The sequence below is a fragment of the Macaca mulatta genome, chromosome 7 (genome assembly GCF_049350105.2).
Source record: "Macaca mulatta isolate MMU2019108-1 chromosome 7, T2T-MMU8v2.0, whole genome shotgun sequence".
Classification (NCBI taxonomy): Eukaryota; Metazoa; Chordata; class Mammalia; order Primates; family Cercopithecidae; genus Macaca; species Macaca mulatta.
In genome coordinates this window covers 40,384,821-40,407,923 of record NC_133412.1, presented here as the reverse complement: position 1 = coordinate 40,407,923, position 23,103 = coordinate 40,384,821, and the positions used below count along the sequence as shown (strand labels likewise).

The window sequence follows — 23,103 nt, the reverse complement described above, 5'->3', positions numbered from 1 at the left end:
GTTTAAATTAAATTGATGACTCATATCCCTAAGATAAAATAAATTCTCTAGTTAATAAAAAGAATTTGTTACCTAGTAACTCTCCAAAAATCACCTCACAATATTGCCATTTACTAAAATGTCTACTGTATGTGTTGCTTTCACTGGCAGGGCCTCTTTGGAGCAGCTCTTAAAAGACGCCTTTCCCCCACACCATGCTCCTGGCCTACCTTCTCAGCCTGAGCCTCCAGTGACTTCAAGTTGTTCGTCACAGTTTTCAATTCTTCTTCAAGCTCGGCACATTTGCTAACGTTTTCGATCAGAGGCAGAAAGGGTGGGAGACAAGCCAAAGGAAGGAGGAGAGAAAAAGGAGAGGGATGGGAAAAAATGAAAACCGAGTCCTAGAGACGAAGGGCTGCCTGAAAGTAGCCAAATCATCGGGTATTAAAATGTTTAGTTTTGCCAGGAACACTGCCCCCCAACCTCACAACAGCAGAAGGCAGGGTGACAAAATCCAACAACTTTGAAGTGCAATAATTTGGCTCCTTTTTTGGCTGCCCAAAGAGCATTTATGAAGGGAAAACAAAGGAGCATAAAGGACCAAGGGAAAGCACTTAAAGCAAGATATAAATAGCAGAGGGTGAAGTGAAGGTGCAGTCGTTATACCAAACGAACCAGTAGGCATTGGAAGCTGAAAGACGTCTGGGTTGCAGTTAAACCTAAAAACCACACATGAGCCATCAGTACCTTATCCTCTGCAGCCATTAATGCTTTCAAGGTCTGATCCATTATTCTTAATTGTTCTTCCAGCTGTCGGACTTGGCTGTTAGTGGACACAGGAAATGCACAAGGCCATTCACAAAATCAGTGTGCAGGTAAGGCATGCAGTGATACACGCATTCATACATAGACACCCCACACGAGTCCTCCATGTTCCATACTCGTGGCTCATCCACATCAAATGAGCACAAAAGGAGCCCGGAGCTGAAACAGGTAATGTGCAGCTGCCAGAAGGTCATGCTGTTTAGTCACTGCTCTGCAGCACCCCATTCGTGGCCTCCTGGTGCCGGGCCTGCTTACCCTTCTGAGAGCTCAGCCCGCTCCTCTGCACGTTCCAGGTCACTCTCAATGATGACCAGCTTACGGGCCACCTGCAGCAGGAAAACACAACACACACACCATGGATCTTGCAAGTTTTGTGTAGGAGGGCAGGGGGGTAGCTATCAGATCCCATCAGGCACTAAGGGTTTTGTCTACAAACAATATGATCCTCTTTCTGGTAGACCGGAGAGAAGCAACTCTCCATTAGGAGTGCGAGCAGAGAGGAGATCAGAGGCTTCTGCTTAGACTCAGAATGGTCAGCTGTGCTTGGGCAGTCTCAACTGGAAGTCTGATCCGGAACTGGCAGCCAGGCCAAAATGTGGAAGGAGGGAGAAAATACAAATTCACAATCTCAAAAACGGCAGTAGGATGAGACATATACTGAAAAGGTGGGGGCTGCCAGGAAAACAAAATAAACCTAAGAACTCCTTCAATTTGATGGCTGATCTGTACATCTACCTCCTTATTGCAGAGGAAGAATACGAGAGATACTAACGTGAGACAAGTTGGTGAGATAATTGACAAAATCAAATTTGTATTTAGTGGAAGAACCAGAGAGAGGAAGGGAGCCTCTGAAGCAGATCAAAACTTGTGAGCACAGTGTAATCTGAAGGTAATAATGATAATGAAAAGGAGGGGCAATGCTGTTTCAGGATAGCCACAATATGATCCAATAAGGAAAAAACAGAAATCTTAATAATCATATTGCCTCTTATCGCAGGAGGCTGTTTTCATGGGAACATGACCAGCAGCAAATTCTACTGAAAATCTGCATTGATAATAGTTTTCTACCACCCTTGAGGAGAGAGGCCTCCATGAATCCACTGAGAAACTGTCTGTGGTCTCTGGGTTGCCCAATCTGAATGTGCCAGGTGACTCTGAGAAGAAGTGACTTGCACCATGACAGCATGAGAGCCTCTTTTCACAAGACACAGGGCCCAACTCTCCCTTCTGGCCAAAGATCTTCTGTCCAGGTCTTTGTGGTTTGGGGAGAGGAGTTTTGGTCCTTCTTCCCAGTGCCACTGATCGGCTTCCTGATAAAGCCTGGGATCCCCTAGCAGGATTAAAATGAGAACTGTTTTCTGGAGACAAAGGAACTTTGCTTCTCGAAACCACCCATTTCTGCCAACCAAGCAGATGGCCTCACTGAGGAATCAAGACTGTGCATTGCTCCCTGGCCTCCTGAAGGCCACTGTTGGAAGTCCACAAGGCTGTGGGCCCCAGGACCTGACCTCTTCATATTTGCGGTCGGCATCTTCAGCAATGTGCTTGGCCTCTTTCAGTTGGATCTCCTGAATTTCCATTTTTTCTTCATCCTTTTGGGCTCGACTCTCAATGACTTTCATGCCTCTGGAAAGAAAGACAAGCAGGAAAACCCAAGATTTAGAGCTGACCTTCCCAAATGCACCCTGCACTGCTGTGGCCTGTGAGGCTTAGTGTAAGTGGTAGACCAAAATAGAGCACAGAGCTACTTTTATTTTCCAAACCAGGAAACAACAATTTCCAGAGCTAAAGGTGGAAAAAAGAGACACATATCTCTCTGTTCATTCACTGTGAATGAACTCTCTCACCTTGAGTACCGATCAAACTATCAGGCATCTAACATTAATGATAAAAGGTACCATGTCAGGATCCTGTCTGAATCTTGGCAGCATGAAACCGGAAAAGCCAATACGCTTTACTATTAAAAAGATAATGAGATTTCTTGCCTTTCCTGTGGGAAGCCTCAGCTTGCACATGAATCAAAGCTAGAACAAAATCAAACTTATCTTTATATACCTCTTTCTACAAAGAATCTTCTTACCCTGCCAACCATAAGCAAAAATATTAGACTTAATAAAATATTAGACTTAATAAAATATTAGACTTAATAAAATATTAGACTTAATATTAGATTTAATAAACTAGTAGGCCCACAAAAAATGCTGATATTTGACCATTTCAGACAAGTAATAATGGCAATTTCCTATGGTTCACCTGAATTCTTCAAATTAAGTTTTACCTGTAATGGAACCCTTTCATGACAGCAATGCTGGGAGACAGGCCTGACACTGTCCTCTACAGAGTGTATTACGGTCCTATGGCATGGTGTTATGTTTCAGAAAAATACTAACTGACCTATGATATTTCACAGATATATGGAATAACAAATCATGTAAAATGGAATTCATTTATCAAAATTTAAGTAGGCAGTATAAGTGAATCACTATTTTTTTATTTTTATTTTTTGAGACAGAGTCTCACTCTGTCACCCAGGTTGGAGTGCAGTGACGTGATCTTGGCTCGCTGCAACCTCCACCTCCTGGGTTCAAGCGATTCTTCTGCCTCAGCCTCCCGAGTAGCTGGAATTACAGGTGTGCACCACCACACTTGGCTAAGTTTTGTATTTTTTAGTAGATTTAGGGGTTATGCCATGTTGGCCAGGCTGGTCTCGAACTCCTGGCCTCAAGTGATCTGCCCACCTCGGCCTCCTAAAGTGCTCGGATTACAGGTGTGAGCCACCACATCTGGCCCACTATCTTTTGATGAAGCACTGGAATACAGTTGAGGAGATCTGGGTCGCAGTCTTGGCTTAGCCACAAATATGCTGTGAGCCTTGGTGCAAGTCACACTGGTCTCTGAACCCTAGTTTTCTCATTTGTAAAACTAAGGGACTAAATGACCCCCAAGTCCCCTTTACTCCGAAGTCTAACACTACCAGACTGCCTTTAAGGTGCGCTAACAAGTAGATTTCAGAAGGAAGTCAGCCACAAAACCGCTCTTATGTGTACACTGTAAGAGATGATTAGGCATCTTAAAGAAGTCCAAAATGCTTGGTTAGCAAAGAAACACTAAGCAGCAGTGGATAATGGCCTAAAAAGTTTAGCTAAAAATCTTCTCGAATCCTAAAGTCTGAAATCACTCTTTATACCGGGTACCTGGTGGCAGGATCACTTCAAAGAGTGAGAAATGGACAAGATGACTGTCTGCCTTCACTTGCCCAGGTCACAGCACAGATAGATACACATTCAGTGTTCTGAGCCCTTCATGCGATGCCATCCCTCAAGCAGCAGAACACTCTCTCACTTCACGGAGTCTCTCTTGAAGTACTTCCATGCAATACGGCAAATCCTTAATTCCAACAGTTGAGCATAAGGGAAAATGCCTTCTAGACCACCCAAGGCTGTGCTGGTCTATACAAACCATGCTTTCCTTTACTACCACAGAGCTGAATCTTAGAGTAATGATTCAGCTAGAGCCAGATTACAGCAGAGGAGGGCTCAGAACACACGAGCATCTGACTATTTGTGTGCACGTGTCTTGTGTGTATAGAGACCAAGTCCAAAATATTTTACTTTTGCAGACCGTATTTCTGCTTTGTGTTTTTTCTTCCACCTATTTGTTAAGCTATTTGACAACTGACAGTCCACAGTTCCTTTATTTAGGCCTAAGCCTCCTTGGTATATTATAAAATAAAGTTATACTTTAACAAATGCACGGCCGGGTGCGGTGGCTCAAGCCTGTAATCCCAGCACTTTGGGAGGCCGAGATGGGCGGATCACGAGGCCAGGAGATCGAGAGACGATCCCGGCTAACACGGTGAAACCCCGTCTCTACTAAAAAATACAAAAAAACTAGCCGGGCGAGGTGGCGGGCGCCTGTAGTCCCAGCTACTCGGGAGGCTGAGGCAGGAGAATGGCGTGAACCCGGGAGGCGGAGCTTGCAGTGAGCTGAGATCCGGCCACTGCACTCCAGCCTGGGTGACAGAGCAAGACTCCGTCTCAAAAAAACAAAACAAAACAAAAACAAAACAAAACAAAACAAAAAAAAACAAATGCACAACTGCTCTGTGGTCAGTAGGAATGAAAGGGCCAACTCGTATCCCTGACATTTCTCCTTTACATATCTGTCTGCCTCATTAGAGGGTGAGCTCTGTGAAGGCAGGAACAAGATCTTCTTCTTCTTTGTAACCTTAGGGCTTAGGACAGTGCTTTGGACATAGTAGGTGTTTCACTGATGCTAAATGAACAAAACCAACCGAGTTATACCTGGGATCAATAGAGGAAATGATCCCACCACCAGGGGACTGAAAAATTCTTAAACCTCAAAGATCACGGGAGCCCTCCGGTTTATTCCACCAGGAAAGGCAGCTGCAAAAGATGGCTGATGGGGCATTCTCACCTCTCACTCTCATCTGCTGCCTTCTCAGCTTCCTCCAGCTTCTGCAAAGCTGTTGCCAGACGCTCCTGGGCACGATCCAACTCTTCCTCAACGAGCTGGATGCGTCTGTTCAGAGAAGCTACATCGGCTTCAGCCTAGGTAGAGAGAGTGAAAAGCATTTCAGAGTTGGGGAGAAAGTGAGGGCGGTAGCTGCAGGAAATGGCTGGGACTGCAATGCTGATTTCAGACAGGAAGATTGTCTTGTGGTGAGCTACCTTTAAGTGCATTACAAGCCCTTATCAACTCCGGAGTTCTCGGACACATTCATACATTGATTCATACAGTAAACATCCATATTTGTGTATACACAAATCTATACACACAATTCTCATCAGACAGATCCTTAGCACATGCTCTTCCACATGGTTCCTTTCTTCCACAGATTTCAACACCCTGGCTTTACTTGCCTGTTAAACAAGAGCGTCATCACAGCCACCTCACTCACTGGGGGCCTGAAGTGTGAACTGAGACAAGACTTACCCAGGCTCAGCCATGTAAGACAATAGCAGTACAGCCAGAAATCGGACTCAAGAGTTTCACGCAAGTCTTTTCTTCTAGCCACTTTATCAAAGGATCCTTACAAAGGAACTCAAATAGTTTAAAATTCAGGGGTTCTAAAATACACACCACATGAAGGCCAACACGATCCAGTAACCCCTTTTAGAATAACTGGCCTCACTGGAACAGAGCCAAGACAAATTTCCCAAGTGTTTTTGATGTCAGCCTATGAAATTTCTTCGAAGTCAAGGTTAATACAAGAAAAGTATCAAACTACTAAAAAGAAAAATAATACAAATACTGTTTTTACTTGGTATCTATCTCTGAAATAAAATGTTGGTTTCTTTGAGAAGTAATGATTTTTTCCCTGTCATAAGAAATTGTTGCTATGAGTCTCAGAACACTTGTAAGACTATGATGGTCCATTATACACACTTGCACTGGTGGCTGTTTAAATATTGTGCATGGAAGTGGGAGGCAGAATTTACTCATTAGGTACAATATCCTCATCCACTGTGAATGTATGTTCACTAAGGGGTGGTAGGGTTTTCAGAACACTTAGGAGTTTTCTAGAAATTACAATACACACTTAGGGACCCATGGTAATAGGATAACAAATTTCTCTACATACAGCCCTGTCTTTGCCATTGACCTGTAAGCTGCTCGCATCCAGAGAACTCACAGTTCTCTGCACAGAGTACGGGCTCAGTAAGATAAGTAAAACCAACCTAATTTTAATAAAAGCAATGTTCTTAGCTTATGGATCCACAATACAGAGTTGGAAATGCAAATGTAGTTAGAGACTGTGGTCAGTCTTTAATCAAAGAAATCTGAGAACCTTCAGCTCTTTGCTCATCTAGATTTGTAAGATTTTAAATGCCAAGTTTTATCTGAGAAGACAGGTGAGTAGGGCATCTCCAACCACGGTGAAGGACTCTATAAAAACATGTGAATACACTTTTATCTTGACAAAAATGTAGTAATTGGTTGATGGAGGCAGGGAGCAGGGCAAATGTGAAATAAACCAGAGGAAGAGCATTTACAACTGTACTGCCTACGAAGTAAATCATTATCAGTGCACAGCTGGTAAATGGGCCCAGCTAGGAATTACTGGCAGATGACTGTTGTTTCTGGTGTGTGTGTGTATTGAAGGGCAAGGGTAATAGGATAACAAATTTCTTAATTATAGAGAAGTGTCTTTGAAAAACCACTGGGCTTTTTTTAATTACTATTACTGGAAGGATGTATATATTAAGGATATACTTCTGGATCAGTTAAGATTTCTTCACTTTTCTATATTTTCATTTTCCAGTAAAATTCTATTCCTTTTGAGGGTGGAGGGGAACTCAAAGCTGAAGCAAAAACAAAGGGCAAACAAAACAAAACAAAATTAAAAACCACACAAAAAAACCAAGCACACAATTCAAAAGCCCTACAACAACAAAAAGCCTCCGTAGAATGTCTAGGTTATGTATTCAAAAGCACCGTACACTTTCTTTTCTTTCCTCCTTTCTTATTATTTTCAATATGATGGCAAATATCCTTGTTACAGAGGCTATGGCCTATTAGAGCAATGCCAGCAAGATTTTCAAAACTTTTTTGTAGCTACCAAGTTCTAAGTTCTCTGCCCTGCTTTAGATCTGGGCCTAAACCTCAAGGACTTTGTACTCGCAGAAAGATGACTGTTTACATTTTGGGGATAGAACCCTCTGGGTGACAGGTCTCTATCCCCAGCTCCCCACACAGCTGAGTCACCAGAAAGGAAGGAGACAGCACCTCATGTTCATTCCAGCCTCGCACATGAGATCTCCCTACCCAAAGGGCCCCCACCAATCCATCCGTGTCTTCCCTCCGATCAACCCCACCCCCATCCTTTCCCTTAGCTCTTGGCACTGCGTTTACAGAATGCTGTTGTCTAAATGCCACTCCTGTGTTTCCCCAGGGTCATTCTGTAGAACCTCAGACTCCTGGAAATCAGAAAATATGTCCTACAGGAATACCAGCCAGCAGGGCTTCATACAGGGTGCCCCAGCAACAACTGGGCATGGAGACCCATTTCTAGGTGCCAGTTTGTGATACAGAGAGAGGAATGGTAGGGCACACACAGCAGACCTGAGGGTGCCTGCCCCTTCCTGAGGAGGCCCTGTAAATCCAAAAAATAGGGTCTCAACTTTTGAGCTAGAAGGATCCCTAGGCATTGTCCACATCAGCAATTCCCACAAGTGACTGAGTGTCAGAATCAACCCAGAGATGAGCATTAAAAAAATCAAAATTTCAGGTGGGCGCTGTGGCTCACGCCTATAATCCCAGCACTTTGGGAGGCCGAGGCAGCTGGGTCATGAGGTCAAGAGTTTGAGACCAGCCTGACCAACATGGTGAAACTCTACTAAAAACACAAAAATTAGCCAGGCGTGGTGGAACGTGCCTGTAATCCCAGCTACTCAGGAGGCTGAGCAGGAGAATCACTTGAACCCGGGAGGCAGAGGTTGCAGTGAGCCGAGATCATGCCACAGCACTCCAGCCTGGGTGACAGAGCAAGACTCTGCCTCAAAAAAATAAAAATAAAAAAAATTAAAAAAAAAATATTAAAAAAATCAAACTTCCAGGCCCTGTCCCTAGGGATTCTGATTCAGGAGGTCAAAGGGGGAGGGCAGGAATCTGTACTATAAATAAACAATCCCCTTTGCCACCACCCAAAGAAGCTGGCCATTCTTCTAGCTCTTGACTAAAAAGAGGCGGCAGGAGGGAACTCTGACCCTGGGCACTGAAGTATGCGGAGGCCATAGAGCCATCAGTGGGAGACACGATTAAAATCCAAGTCACCAGGCTCCTGGCATGCCAGCTCTCCACTTGTCACTTCTCCTGGCTTCCCGGAACGTCATGGAAACCTTGGAACTGGCAGTTCTCACTCCTGTGGTCTTTATCTCTTCCGACATCAGATTGAGATGTTCTCCCGCCCCCATCCCAACTCCCCAAGAAAGGCCTCAGGGACAGACCCTAATTAGGACTAGGAGAACAGCTGCTGCAATGCAAATCATCCACTAAAGTGAAGATCACAATCTTTTTGAAATTAGGCAGGATATAAAATTGAAAACTTCATAAAACAATGCTAATGGGTAATAGGAAGCTCACGTAAGGACACAGAACATAAGGACACGGAACATTTACTCCCTAGCCCAGAAGTCAATGCCTACTGCCCCAGAGGTTTCAGAGCAGGACAGGCAGAGGGGCTTCGAGGTTAAAGCCAGGACCTGGGAGTAGTATCTGAGGCACACCTATCTTTATGGGAAAACTCTGAACCCATGACAGGCTCTGCAGGCCCTATTATACTGGCCTAGTAGAATTTTTGTTTGATTTGTTAGAATTCAAGATATGTTTAATTTTACAATTTAATCAGGGCTACTTTTTTCTCTTTCTTATTTTTACTTTTTATTCTGATTTATTATGCTCTATGCTCCAAAAGCCCCACACCTCTCACCTTTACTAGCTTTTATTTCTGGTATTTTTTTTTCTAAGTTTTGAGGTTATTTCGTTATTTTCTAAGGTTCTTTTCATCATGGCACCTGGGGATTCTTAAGGACCTGCTGTTGCCTCTGCTGGTACAAGCCTATAGACACATGACCACCTGTTATTTAAAAGCAGATATAAATAACAAGGCATTTGGGGAGGGGTCAAGACCCCAGACACAAATTATTTCTAGGCATGTAAATCACTCTTAGTGTACTAAGTTAGCTTTCTTCTTCTTCTTCTTCTTTTTTTTTCCTTTGAGATGGAGTCTAGCTGTGTCTCCCAGGCTGGAGTGCAGTGGCATGACCACGGCTCACTGCAATCTCCGCCTCCTGGGTTCAAGCGATTCCCCTGCCTCAGCCTCCCCAGTAGCTAGGATTACAGGCACGTGACACTATGCCCAGCTAATTGCTGTATTTTTAGTAGAGGTGGGATTTCACCATGTTGGCTAGGCTAGTCTCGAACTGCCGACCTCAGGTGATCTACCCGCTTCAGCCTCCCAAAGTGCCGGGATTACAGGCGCGAGCCACTACACCCAGTGGAGTTAGCTTTCTTCTAACAACAGCCCCACGTGCTGACTGCCAGTGAAGTCTTTCAATTTGGGATGATAGTTTCTTTTATTTCAAAAGTGCTATTGTGTTCTAACAATTAATGAACTACTCAAAAAAGAGACTGCTGTATTAGTCAAGGCTACCAATGTCTTCTTGCAGATCTGTTTTTAAATAACTTCCTGGTGCTTTGTACTTGAGGTGCCTTATAATGCATATGACCCTCCTCTAAGGTAACAGCCCAAGGGCATGCACCCCATTCCCCCACCCCAACATGGTACTATATAGAAATCAAGGGCATGCCCACCCCACCATAGTATAATATCCCAAATCAGATTTGGAAAAAAAAAAAAAAACAACCTTTTACGAGGCTTAGATTTTCATGAAATCCAGATGTTTTAGCCAATACAACCACAGAAAATTAAAAATGGCAGTGACTTTTACTTTTTGAAAAAGTATTCCAGGTAAGGCTATTAAGAAAAAATACTGGTGGGAGAATATTATATTCTAGAAATCAATCCTCTGCAATATGTTTCCAAAGTCCTGACTGAACCGGAGTGGAACCTGGGATGATCAAAGTTCAGGTCCTTTTTATTTTATGCAAACTGTAGTTATACGAAGAAGGTTTCACCCAACTTGCTGTGTAAGACCAAGTGACCACAGCCAAGCTAAACTTCTGCCCTTATATGGTAAGGAAAGGGGGGAAAAACACTGATGACATTAAGGGGCACTCCCATGGATAACAGATAAACACAACCTCCTGTGTGTGTGCCAAAGCCCATAATTTACGAGGCATATTTGTATAATGAGGGAGAACAGACATGAACAAGGCATTGTAGTGCCTCTGCCTTGCCTACATATGAAAGCAGAAATCGAGAGTGTACATTCCAGTTACAGCCACTCTGGGAGTGCCAATGCAAGCACAAAATGCACCCTCGGTTTCCTATCCCGGAAATATTTACCAAGTGTAAAGAGGGAAAATGCTGGGTATTTTTGTAAATTGGTTATTTCCCATGATTTAATCATGTTACTAATTAAGAACCTTCTGGCCACAACTCCCTGTCTCCTTGTTTGCTGGATACTACTCAGAAAGGAAGATTCTTCTTGCCTTTTTTTTTTTTTTTTTTTTTTTTAATAATGAAAAAAGCAAACAAAACCCTAGTGGGTCACAAGATCTGGAGTCAATCATGTCAAGCAAAATAGCCTCATTTCAACATTTTGAAGGATCCACACAACTTGGAAATACAGACTAGGAGGAAGTAAGGGATGGCTGCTTTTTCCAAGGTAAGGGCTGGTTTAATAGGGCCTATTAACTACAGTCTGAACGTCTGAGTATTTGAATTTAGGCCAACTCTCTGGTCAAATATTTTTTGCAGTGGCTCATGGTTTTGTCACTAAACCTTTATCTTTGCTGCCAAAAGAAACTGTTACTGCTAGCTTAACTCACAGCCCAAGCTACATCTAAATACCTAAGGTAGCTACACTTCAGTTCCAATTTCAGAAGTTAGGAACAACTTGCAGCCTGAAAGTCTCTCTTCAATGGTCTGATCCAGTCCTCAAGTTGCTGTCTTAAAAGGTTCTGTGTTCAATCACCCAGGTAGACTGCTTGCAAAAATTACTTAAAATGAAACCACTTAAACCACTTTTGATATAAAGCCGTGAAAAGAATGAAAGTATTATCTTTAGCCGACTGGCACAGGAAGAGTACTGTTATAAAAACGATGCGCAAAAGATGCACATTAAAATAAAAGTAATAATGTGCCCTTCATAAAATTTATCTTCTGTGTCTAACATCAATCACTAGGCCAGGAGTCAATACAAGGCTCTTCCGCATAGGGTCACACATACTCCTTCTTAGCAGGGTGAGAAGACCTCAGACTTCTACCACTAACACCACTTCAACCCATCAAACATGCCTACCAGCCTGTCCACTTCCTCTTCATTCAAGCTCTCCGCCCCAAAAAATGTTGATTAAAAGCAGTAAATGAAGTGTTTTATGATGTCATAAAATGAGCAAGCCATCTTTAAGACCCCTTGCTGCGTGGGGAATTGAAGGTGAAGGAGCACTGTGTTGCCAGGGCTGTGCAGTTTTAATGACAGTGGGCACACAGCACTTACCCTGCTGCGCCAAGCACCACTGTACTGTCTGTACATAGTAACTCCTTTAACCGACAGGAAGATGCTGTTACTATCCACACTTTACACTGAGGGAACTGAAACACAGAGGTTAAGTAAATTGCCCACTGCTAGTAAGTAGTGGAGCCAGGATTCAAATTCTGACAGTCTGGGTCCAAAGTTCTTGTTCTTATCCATCATATTCTATATAGTTCAAATGGTTCAACGACAGCTGCTAGCCAGTTAGGGAGTCGGAATTAGTTTACCACCCAGCCAAGTTCAGGGATATCCACAGGACTTTTGCTGACTCGTCCTATAAAGCAAATACTGAGAATTATCTTTCGCCTATTGATTTCCTTTTTCCTGCTTGTATTTTATCTGAAACTTTCTCTAGTTGAGCTTTCCTCTGAAGAGGACCATTTCAGATCTTGAAGTTTCTGTGGCCAGCCATACAGCCATTTACAAACACTTAACCAGAACGATTTACTCAACTCAGAACAGCCCCGTATATTAAGCACAGCAAGACATATCGCTTGTCATAACATTCCTAAGGTGTTTGTTTCAGTATCTTGATTAAAATACACACACACGTACACACAAAATCGACAAATATCAAATACTAGACTACCTCTGAAATCCTGTTCCTGTTTGCTGGATACACTTGCCTTAGAAGAAAGGAAGGAATCCAGGTATTACATTTAACAAGGGGGAGGGGAAGCCCGCAAGAGAATACACCCAATAACTGTTGATATTTCGCCAACTTTTTCCAAGACTTGGTAACAAAGGATTATCTATCTGTATGAGAGAAGAGCGAAGGAGGACTGCTGAAGAAAGGGAAGGGTGAAGGGTATTGTACTATATATTAGCTCTTCCAGCAGAACGCGGCGCTGTCAAGCTGTCAATGTCTCTCTACCACCTCAGAGACACAGGCCTCCGGGAAACCACAGGGTCGACGGGGACGGCGGAGTGCAGCATCCCCGGGCCCCAAGTCCACAGTGTCTCTCCCACTTGACCTGTCGGCACCCCCTTCTCAAAGGTACGCATGTCCAAGAGGAAGGACCTCCTCCCACTCCACTCTCAGAGTAAAGCAAGCCAGCAGCGCAAAGTGCACCTCCCAGGGACGCAGACACACGACCGAAAGCCACCACCCCAGAAACAGACCCTTCCTGGGAAAATGCTCCTTCCAGAACCTTCTCAACACCACCCCTGCTTCCGCTGGGAGCGTTTACTTTAGATCAGCGAGATGGAAAGGAAAGGCTGAGAATAGGCCGGGCCCCTCCCCAGAGCCCTCCGCCAGCTGGCCCAGGTGCGCCAGGTGCGCCCTGGAGGCGTGGGGACTGGGGACCGGAGCCTGCAGGAGGGCCCTGCTGGGCGCCGCGGGGCTGCCCGGGGAGGATGCGCCTCTGGGGTCTGCGGGGTGATGGGTGGGTCCCTTACGGTCTCCCTCAGCTTCCTCTCGTGGTCCAGCTCGCGCTGCAGGGTGCCCGCGCGCTCCTCTGCGGCGTCTGCCTGCTCCTGCAGGCTCCGGATCTTCCTCCGCACCGCCTCCAGGGAGCTACTCCCCGCCATCGCGCCGGACCGGTAGGCGGGCGGGCGGGCTGCAATGGGAGAGGCCGGCTGCTGCCCTGCGGACCCGGCTGCCGCGGCTGTCCCGGCTGCCCAGCGCCGGTCCGCCCCGCCCAGGCCTCTCTGTGCGACGGCGGCGCCCCCTGCGGCCAGGAGCAGTCCGGAAGTCGCGGCCTCCAGGGCGGCGCAGACGAACCGCAGGCGGGCGCACGAGCGCCGGGGGCGGGCACGGCAGGGCGGGGTGCGCGCCGCGGATCCCGGGACCGGCCGGGGTACTGCGCATGCTCGAGGCGGCGGGTAGAAAGGCGCGCCCGGAGCGCGGCGGGGGTACCTGGTGGGCTGGGCGCTCCGGGAGGCCACTGCACGAGGGTTCTGGCTTCCACTTCTAAGGCCCCTCCCCGGCGCCGTGGTGACCCGGGGAAATGGAGCTGGCTGCTAAGGGCAATAGCGACTCCTGCTGGCCGCGGGAGCGCTGCGCTCCGGAGTCCAGATTCCCATTCCCAGGAGCCAGAGAAGCTGAGCTGCGGGTCTGGAGCCGGAATATGCCCTAAAGGGACTGATACTAACCACGAGATTATAACCCCAAAGGGACTGATCCTAACCACAAGATTATAACCCCAGCAATACCCCCATTCCCCCAAACTTCACGAAGTGAAAAGCACCCACGTGTAGAGCATAGTGGTTAGACCTCCTGTTCTAAATGCAGTTTTCCTACGTTGAATCTGGCGCCTAGTTTCCTGCTGCGTGACTTCGGACAAATAACTTGTCTTCTCTGGGCGTCATCTGTAAAAGTGGGAATAATAATAGTACTTTCCCCATGAGGCTGCTATGAGAATTATGAAGGACCATAAAGCGCTTAGCACAATACTTTGTACATAGTTAAAAACTCAAACGATAGCTACGATTAAGAAATACACAAGCACTGTTTTAAGAGTCAGGCTGAGGCCCATAAGCAGCTGTGTGATCCCAGGCCAACCTCACTGGGGCTCACTTCCCATGAAAACAGCCATCCAAAGGGTCTCTTGTCTTTACAGCCTTCTTTGGTGTCAGACCAGCCTCTGCCATCTCCTGGAATCCGATCAATCCTGGGTTGGACTGGGATGCCTTTAAAAGGCGCCCCAAGGAAAGCCACAGAACCCTATGAGAGAGCCTGTGTCTACAGGTGGAGAAAACCACTGCAGATACAATCTCCGCTGATTTCCCCCTTGGGATGTATTCTTAAATGCCTTCTAAGTCTCAGGGCTTTTTCTCCTCAGCTTTGTCACAGAAAGCTCTTAAAGCCAGCTCCCTATGTGTGGGAATAATAAAGAAAACATGCTTGACAACCCTCTCCTCCTCCAAGCCCTAACAAAGAACTTTTGCTTTCCTGACTCATTTTCTGTGGAGTTCCTCATAGCCTCTGCTGAGACTCTCACAAATCCCAGCTTGGGTCCTTGCCTCCTGTAGGTGGGAGCGTCTCGTTTTGTTTTCACGTGGTTTATCTGGTCAGGCGGGGAGGTTACAGCTGGTCCCCTAAGTGCAGAGACTGTGGGCCTCCAACATTGAGAATGGGGGAACCGGGTGTCTGGGAACCTCCAGGAGCTGCCAGGAAACTGCTGGACACTGGCAAGTGCTCTAAGCAGCCAATTAGTGACTTAATGTCCTGGGAAAGTCAGTTTCAGGTGAGTTCATTTTCATGCTGATGTCATTATGCAAGAGTTTAGAAGCGTTTTCTCACCCTTGTCTGCAGGTTGGAATCACTTGGGTATTTTTCAAATGCTGCCGCCTGGGTTGCACCCCAGGGATTCTGATTTAACTGGCCTTGGGTGCATCCTAACTGTAGGTTTTAAAAGCTTCCTAAGTGATTATGTTTAGAGGAGGTTGAGAATCCCTAAGTTAGGAAGTAAAGACCTACAAAGGGATAAAGACTCACATGCTATAAATATCAGATATATCACAGTTACTGGGGAAGAGATTGGGGGCCAGAAAAAAATGGAGTCTTCGATCCCCTTCAGCCTCACTTTTGACTTAGGTGGAACGACAACACAAAATTCGAAACAAGACCATCAGGGATACTACTCCTGGATGACAATCTTCTAAGCTAGGAAGAGCCCACTTCCAGAATAGGATTTGTAAAGTACATCAGTAAAGTAGCAGAAAAATGTTTTTAGTAATAATAATAAAAAAAATGTAAAAGTGTTTTACACTGGTGAACAATGATAGTAAAATGTCCTAATCCCAAAGGTAATATGATTCCACCTCAGGAAACTGACTTCTCCCTCACCCCACTTCTCCCTTTTTCTAGTGACATCTGTCTCTTCCTCCTCAAGTTCTGACTATTTTGTAATAAATAAAAGCTACCACTCTGAATACGGTCATGCACCACATAATGATGTTTCGGTCAACGAGGGGCTGCATATATGAGAGTAGCCTCATAAGATTATAATAGAGCTAAAAAATTCCTATGGCCTGGTGATTTGTCTTACAATTGTTGACAGTATTCAGTACAGTAACATGCTGTACAGGTTTGTAGCCTAGGTGTTTAGTAGGCTATACCCTCTAGGTTTGTGTAAGTACTATACACTGTATGGTGTTTTCACAATGAAGAAATCACCTAACGACACATGTCTCAGACTTTATCCCCCTTCGTTAATCAACAAATGACTGTATAGCATTTCTTCACTAACTTCTTCAATATTCCTACGGGCTCCAAACTCCAGACAACCTAAAGTGTCCTAAAAGGGAATGTGATCAATACACTACCAAAAAAACCATATATACCAGATTTAGGGGCAGTTCCCCAGTGGGAAAAATAAGCAAAACAAGATCCAAGAAGGTCCCTCCCCTGCTGCTTCCCACACCAGCTGACTTTAAATAACTTCTTTTCCATTTCTGCCCCACCCCATTCCAGTGCTCCCTTCAACAAGACTTTTCAATAAAGACATGTTAGCACTGCATAGTTATAATAATTATTAACCTTTTTTTTTTTTTTTTTTTTTTTTAAGAATTGTAGTAACCTTTTTCTCCCTCTTTTGCCTTCAGTCTTACTGGGCTATTTTCAAATTCTCTGCATTCTTTTCCTTATAAGGACTATCTTTCCTTGATCTATCAGCAGCTCTTTTGAAAAAGCTAAATAAACGTCCTGCTGGAGAATTTGCGGGAGGCAGGCATCTTTCATTTAGCCATATATAGAGCAGGCATCTGATCTGCATTATACAAAGTAGGCTCAGAGTTATATATGGTTTTTGGCTCTTTTTCCAAAGCCAGGTAGTTTATAATTTAAATGTTTTAGCGAAATCAGTGCTTCCCCCAAATCCCCTTTCCAGGAACCTTTTCACTGAAAATTTCTTTTTGTCAGATTCTAAATGTCCTCTCTGGATTTCTCATTTACAAAGCACACCTGGACATACATCTCAAGCCTTTCATTCTACAAAGGCCTTTACTAATTTCAAGACCTGAGACCCTTCAGTTATTTGCATGTTACTTTCATATAAAAAAGTCTGCTGTTGCCCTTGGTGTTTCAACTGCTGGCATAGCTTTCCCTGTGCTCACGCATTCTTGGAATTGTTACCAACTTCCCAAGGAATTCTTTTCTAATTGGGCCTCTAGGCTTAATTAGCTTTTAGCATGGAATCCAATGGTGTGAAAAGAAATTGGTCCTTTGGCTTGACTTTCTGAGGCAGAAGAGGCAAGCCCTCAATTAAAAAGCTTCCAAAGGGCAGTGGACAAAGAGCTTAGGAGGGCCTTAGCTGTGTGCATCACCCCTGCAACTATGTGGCGGTTGTCAAAAGGCTGACAGGTGGGGGCGGGGCCAGCAGGAGGGGCAGGGGGCAGCTAGCTCACTATACCATATAAAGCACTGAGCTATATATAACTCACAGCTTACTTTCTGGACCTAGTGCCTTCAGACTGCAGACCCAAGCAAGTATCATCTTCCCAGGCAGATCTTAAGGGGTGGATTAAGGCTTACGCTAGTGAGAAAGGAAGCCTCAAAGTGTCTCTGTGCCTCACCATGAAGTGCAACCTTCTAAGTAAAAGTACCATTGTGTCATTTCTTTCATTTAGAGGCCAGGTTCTCTGAGCCCTGACTAGACCCACCACCAAAATCCAGAACTTCCCACCCACTGGAGAGGGCAAAAGGAAAGAAAGTGAAGAAAACCTGGCATTCTCTCCACAAAGCTTGGTGACGACATCTCAGGGTTTTCTGCCACCAGGGAAGTGAAGTTCACCTCCAGAGTCCAATTTCAGCTGCTCTATTCTCCCAGCCTCTCATCTACCCACCTCCACCCCCAGGGAGGTAAAGGAAAGGAGAAGAAGAGAGGAGTGGATGAAATATAAATGAATGTGTGCAGTAGCAGTCAGAGGCGGCATCCAATGCTCTGGGCCATGGCAGGGCTGTGTGCAGGTGTCCCGCAGGAGAAGGTAACCTTCCTCCATTGCTCTCCAGCCCTGTGGTGACCGCAGAGTGGCCACGCAGGCAAGAGGTGAGGGAAGCAGTGTGAGCGTGCACTTACGTCGGTGGCCTTTTTCTCTGCCAGCTCCAGCTTCTCCTGGGCATCTTTGAGAGCCTCAGAGTATTTGTCCAGTTCATCTTCGGTGCCCTTGAGTTTCTTTTGCAGTGACACCAGCTCATCTTCCAGCTGGGATTTGGCCAGGGGGTACGGGGAGGGAGGGGGGTGCAGCAGGCAGCGTGATCCCGAAGGGGAGGGGTGTGGGTGCACAGAACCAGAAGGACAGGGACAGCGGGAGAGACAGAGGGAAAGACAGGGAGAGAGAGAGAGAGAAAGAGAAAGAGTTAGCCATTCGTGCGCCACGCTGTGCCGCGCGCCCCGGGTACCTTGGCGGCGGCCTCCTCGGCGGCCAGGAGGCTGTCCTCCGCCTTGTGCAGCTCCTCCAGCACCCGGTCCCGCTCGTCCTCCGACACCCGCAGCAACTTCTCCTTGGCCGCGATGTCCTCCTCGAGCTGGGGGCAGCGGCGGGCGGGCGCGGGCGGCCGGCACGGACCGGGTGTTAGACACACACAACACACGGGCATCGGGTTGACTGGGGCCCCTGGGGCTCGGGGCACCGCCGCCGAGATGGAGTGCAAGGGACCCAAGGTAACTTTCTCTTTACCCGAGCTGGAACCGCTCCAGGGCTCACCCCGCACACCCACCTGCCCTGGGAGGAGACTTCTGCCGAGGTCTCAGCGGGCTCAAGTCCACTACTTGGGGACACAGAAGAACGCCACTGCTGGCCTGGCTTTCGGGCTGTAGCCTCCATTCCGTCCCATCTTTGTTCTTTGGTAACAACTCCACGACTCCCCTTTCCTCCCCAAGTTTAACGTTCCTTTCTCCCCAGTCAAAAGTCAAATAACTTATAACACTTGAATTACTCGACACCCTTTCTCCATCCCGCGCCCTTCCTTCAAACGTCCCCAGGAACCGGGTGTCCTCCTCCCTGCCCCAAACTGATTCCCAGTCCTGAGAATAAAGCGCCTCTAGGACTTGACTTCGCGGGTCATGGGAACCAGAGAAGGGAAATAAGCGTCCTCAGATCAGACTACAAAGTTAGACTAAGCCTGGCTTTTGCATTTCCCTTCCTTCTTTCCAGACGCGCGCCCTGGCCGCCCTGGGTGGTGGTGGGGGTAGGGTGGTATCTCCCCGAGTCCTCGGGGTGGGGATCCAGCCGGGGGTGCCAGGCTCGGGTCCCCGCACTCGGGGCGCGGGTTCAGGGCCGGGGAGGCGCAGACCTGCTTGCTCCTGTCTTCCGCCGCCTTCTTGTCGGCCTCCGCCTGCTCAGCTCGATCCAAGGCGTTCTCCTTGTCGAGCTTCAGCATCTGCATCTTCTTCTTGATGGCGTCCATGGTGGCGGCTGCGAGGGGCCCTGGGGCTGCGGCAGGAGCGGCGGGGCGAGCGCGCGATCGGGCGGAGGAGCGGGAGTGCGAGCGCGGAGCCGCCTGCTGCTCCCAGATATGTACTTTCCCAAGGGGGCGACCGCATTCCTCAAGACAGCCAATACTTTTTTGGAAAAGCTTTTTTCTCCTGCCCCCCTTCCTCCTCTCCTCCCTCCGCCCCGTGCCCCCTCCCCGCTCCTCCCGCGGGGGCTGCTCGCCCATTCGCTGCCGGCCGCCGGCCTCCCAGTTGACGGTGTATATGACTATATATGGGGACCCGAGCAGCCGAGTCGGCTGCCGAGCAAGGCCGCCCTGTTTCTAAACCTGCGCGCCAGGGAGAGGGCGTTGGGGCCGAGCCGAGGCTAAGGCGCAACCCTCTTCCCTCCGCGCCCCCTTCTCTCAGGGCCGACACCCCGCCATTTGGATCCCCAGCCGAGCCCGCTGTGAGCCGCCGGAGGCTGGGAGAGCGCGGGCCAAGTGGTGGATGCGCGTCGCCCCCCTGGGCCGTCCCCCGGCGCGCTGAGCCAAAGGCCGGGAGGCTTCCCAGCCGTGCCGCACCCCGCGTCAGGGCCGGTGCGCTCTCGGCACCCGCCAGCGCCTCCCAGGCAGCTCTCAGCCAGCCAGGTGTCATCCTGGGCGCTCACGCTCTGGAAACTCAACTGAAACAGAGAAAGGGAGAACGTGGGAGAAAGCCTGGGGCGGCTTCTGAGACTTTCTCTGCGGGCGCGGGTCAGAAAGGCAGGGGGCGGCACAGCGACAGCACACGGAGTCTTGTTTTCTGCGTGCCCTTTCCCCCAGCGGAGGTGACAGTCAAATACTTTAGGGACACAGGACTCAGTGGCGTACTTCTGTGCTTGCTGTGCGGTGCCTCCAAAAAGGTGTACGTGTGTACGTGTGTACGTGTGTGTGTGCGGGTGGCAGTTTAAGGGGAAAGAACATTGAGTTTAGACTCACGCAACTTGGTCTGTGGTCTCTACTCTGCCACCAGCAACTGTGTGAACTTGTTTGCTGCCCGCGGCTTTCTCAACTTTAAATCTAGGGTGTAGATGATCTCCGAGGTCCCTCCAGATCTAACTTGTTATAATTTTTCTTGCACTGATTTTAGGGAGTCGGCCTTTCCATGTTAGATGCTTAGGTGCCAGGTTTCGGAAAACGTGGGATCGGCGTTATCCCGGCTAAGTCATTGCATCCGCAGCCGCAATTCTGAGGAGGGAGCAGGCCCGGCTTTGCCATGTGAGCTGTGCTTGGAAGCGGGAGGATTTTTCCCCCAACACTTCTTATTTTGAACTCTACTGCTCCCATCCCCCAAGGGGGAAAGCCTGCTTTTTTTCAGAGCTTCAGTGGGAGGGGAGGAGAGAGGGCTGCCCCCAAGCCCTGAGCTCAGCTGAGGCACGGTTGGTGAGGGTCTTGTTAACAGTCCCCACAGAATAATTCACAGTCTGTACTGCATGGTTACCGAATATTCCCCGGACGGTATCTGAGCAGATTAGGCAGGCCAAACAACTTGTAAGTCCTTCAGAGAATGATCAAGTTCCTCTCCAGGATTTTATCGGGTCTCTTCCACTAACCCAACTGCCCAGGAGGGAAAAGATACACTGACACTGACCTAACGGTCAGAACATTAGAGCTGTGTGCATAGGGGCTGCATGGCACAGAAATTGACCACAGCCCTTTAATCACAGTACGTCAACCCAGCCACCGGAACAGTGACAAAGTTCCCGGCATGTGGACAATATCCAGATGCGTGGACTCCAGGGAGCTGACTCCCCATGTTGGAGCTCAGCAGAGGAGGCAAGAATAGGGAGTTAGGAGTCAGTTTCAAGGATCCAAACCTGGCCTGGTCACTTCCTTGCAGTGTGACCTTAGCCATGTTACAATCTCTCTAAGCCTTTTTTGTCACTTATAAAAAGAGGCAACTGAACTAGAGAAGCTCCTTGCGGGACCACACGTTACTGACTTCTTTTCTCACTGTGCCATATGTAGCCAAGGAACTCATTAACGTTTCCTTAAATGAAATCATGCTACAAGCAACTTTTTAAACATGCGATTATTGAGTACCTGCTATATACTAGGCAGGTACTAGGCTCTGGAATCCAAAGAATGAGTAGCACAGGTCTATGTCCTCCAGGTGTTTGGCTTGAGCAGGGTATAAGAATTCACAGGAGGAAGAAATAGAAATGACTAGGTCAGAGCAGATGAGAAAAGCTTCTCTGAAAAGGTGGTGTGGTTTTTAAACTGATTTCAAAGGAAGGGTAGCAGTTAGCTAGAGAGGAGGGCCATTGTATGAGTCAAGGAAAGAAAAAGGAATGTTTTGTGGTGGTTGGACAGTAGGATTTTGGGGGTGAGTGGGGACATGAGACAAAAGGAAGGTTGGGGCGGTATGATAAAGGGCCTTGAATTCCAGATTCAGACATTCAGACCTTATTGTGTAGTTTAAAGCCATCTCTTCTCTTCTTTTCACCTCTTCCTCTCCCAGACTCCCTCACCTACGGCTATATTCAGAGGTTGAAGCGTCGGGCAGGAAATGCCATGTGTAAAGGTGATTAAGGTTATTCACAATTTTTTAGGCTTTCTCCCCAGTCAATTTCTTGGCAGCATTGTACATCCCACCAAGTTAAGTTGGCTGTGGCCATTTGACTTGCTTTGGCCAAGGAAATGTGAGCAGAAATGACTTATGCTGGATACTTAGTTAGTCCACGTCTAACCATGTTCATTTTTCAAGACTGTGGCTGCTCTATCATTGTGGGTTTTCAAGGGGCTCCCTCTTTCCCCCCAACTAACCCTTGGTGGACATGTAGTGAGAACAAGATATAAATATTTGTTATTTTAGGACACTGAGATTGGGGGTTATTTGTTACTGAAGCATCACTAGCTTCTCCTGACTAATACAGCACAATAGGCATGCATCAGCTAAGTTATGAAAAAGCAGAGAAGTGATTATAGAGAAAGAATGAAGCAGGCATATCAAGATAAACAGAAGCACCATTTAGAGAAAGAGATTGGGAGAATATGACCAAATTTCAGTTCCAGGGGTCCTTATAATAACCCCCTGTATTTCCTGAGGTTACATGAGAGGGTCTATATTCCTTGACAGTAAAAAGCTTACCAAATCATGGTGGCATGAGAGCCTGCAGAACATTCTTGGCCCAGAGGCTCTATGTGAACACCACGAACATGCTTGGAATTTCCCGATTTCTCCAATGTTTGGTATTCAGTCATTTCTCAATGAATGTTTGTTGAATGATTTTTTTTTTTTTTTATGACTGACAAGTCCAACTTTCTTATTGACTTATAGGTAAGTCTGGGAAGGTAAAGTAACAAATCTAGGTTCAAAAGATCTTGTTTCCATTCAAAATATGGGCTGTGTGTTTTATTTCATGAAGAATGAATATAAGTATCGTGATAGGGTAAGACAAATGTCTCCAAATATTTATTGGACACCTTTTGTGTGCAAGACATTTAGGGCTTATGGGATCCAGGGAAGTAGACAAAAGATATGGATCTTTTTGTGTAGGAAAAGTGTCTATGCATGATGCAGGGAGAACCCTCTCTTTGGGAGTCATTTAATGGGTATTTCCCATGGCATGACCATTAGCCCAGTTGGTCACCTGGGGCCCCCTATAGTTCTGAGGATCACATATCTCAGGTTTTCTAGGAAACCTTTAATATTAAATATACTGTCTTTTCCTTCCATAAAAGCACTTGTGTCATACTACATTTTTCAATATTTGGTTA

General features: G+C 46.9%; 1 protein-coding gene across 28 annotated transcripts in view; it reads right to left on the bottom strand.

Annotated features, from left to right (window-relative positions):
* The window catches only part of TPM1 (tropomyosin 1), a 29,289-nt gene extending 9,868 nt beyond the window's left edge, over positions 1 to 19,421 (bottom strand). For 4 of the 28 annotated variants that reach the window (XM_001104136.5, XM_077939540.1, XM_001102437.5 and 1 more), the window contains exons 1-6: positions 19,225 to 19,421; positions 18,331 to 18,456; positions 5,242 to 5,375; positions 2,313 to 2,430; positions 1,060 to 1,130; positions 210 to 285 (exon numbers count right to left, since the gene is read on the bottom strand). In XM_001104136.5, coding sequence (XP_001104136.1) covers positions 210 to 285; positions 1,060 to 1,130; positions 2,313 to 2,430; positions 5,242 to 5,375; positions 18,331 to 18,456; positions 19,225 to 19,338 — 639 coding nt within the window. In that variant the 5' untranslated portion in view covers positions 19,339 to 19,421. Of the gene's footprint in view, positions 1 to 209; positions 803 to 1,059; positions 1,131 to 2,312; positions 2,431 to 5,241; positions 5,376 to 13,385; positions 13,718 to 18,007; positions 18,457 to 19,224 lie in introns of those variants that run through there. The other 24 variants (XM_015142417.3, XM_077939539.1, XM_015142414.3 and 21 more) reach the window with 9 other exon arrangements.
* Between the last annotated feature and the right edge of the window lie 3,682 nt (positions 19,422 to 23,103).